This window comes from Penaeus monodon, chromosome 29 (assembly GCF_015228065.2).
Source record: "Penaeus monodon isolate SGIC_2016 chromosome 29, NSTDA_Pmon_1, whole genome shotgun sequence".
NCBI classification, from domain to species: domain Eukaryota; kingdom Metazoa; phylum Arthropoda; class Malacostraca; order Decapoda; family Penaeidae; genus Penaeus; species Penaeus monodon.
In genome coordinates this window covers 26115117-26115941 of record NC_051414.1, presented here as the reverse complement: position 1 = coordinate 26115941, position 825 = coordinate 26115117, and the positions used below count along the sequence as shown (strand labels likewise).

The 825-nt window shown below is 35.9% G+C and overlaps 1 protein-coding gene across 1 annotated transcript in view; it reads right to left on the bottom strand.

Annotated features, from left to right (window-relative positions):
- Nucleotides 1-413: 413 nt before the first annotated feature.
- Nucleotides 414-825, bottom strand: part of LOC119591802 (RE1-silencing transcription factor B-like) — a 4344-nt gene continuing 3932 nt past the window's right edge. The window contains exon 4 of the mRNA XM_037940547.1: nucleotides 414-749. Within this exon, the coding sequence (XP_037796475.1) occupies nucleotides 414-749 (336 nt within the window). The remainder of the gene's footprint in view (nucleotides 750-825) is intronic.

Below are 825 nucleotides of genomic sequence, written 5' to 3'. Positions count from 1 at the left end.
TTCACCTGTTACTACAAAATAATGCAGAAATATTCTCCCCAAGTTTTTGAGATATGTATGGAAATCCTTGCTTATGTAACAGTGCCACATTTAACATATGACATCTTTGCAGGCTGTAGATAATTATTATTTTCTAATGGTTTTGGGCAGTCCCTATACACACACACTCAAAACTTGACAATCACACCCACAACTAGACAAACATATATTTTCTAATGGCTTTAGGCAGTCCCCCCATACACACATACAGATCTTGACAATCACACCCATAATTAGACAAACATACATAAAACTACATACACAAATATTCAACAAACATTTTTGTCGTAGACTTCACTCTTTACTCTATTTCCTTTTCTTTTATATCTGATATTCTGATTACATATAAGTTCATATGGATATGTTAATAATCTTTAAATATGATTTCTTAAATGGTTCTTAAGACTGTCACTGCGAGTTGCTCTGTACGGACAGTGAGGACAAAAGAAGGGCTTTTCTCCAGTGTGAATTCGAATGTGCTTTGTTAAATAAGATTTGTCACTTGTTTGATATAAACAATAAGGACAAGGAAATGCCTTTTCTCCAGCATGGGTACGAAAATGCTTTTCATAATTTGTGCGCAGTGTCGTGGAGTAGGTACAGTGACGACACTGGTACACGTCCTGCTTTTTCATGGCGTCGGCCTGGTTCCTCCTATTGCATGCAGCTCTTCTCTCATCAACCATTTGGCCCTCAATATTCAGGAACATCTGTTGGAAATGTTTACTCTTTCAGTTATTAATCTAATGGCAGATTAGATTAAATCATCACAAAACTTTATGTTCA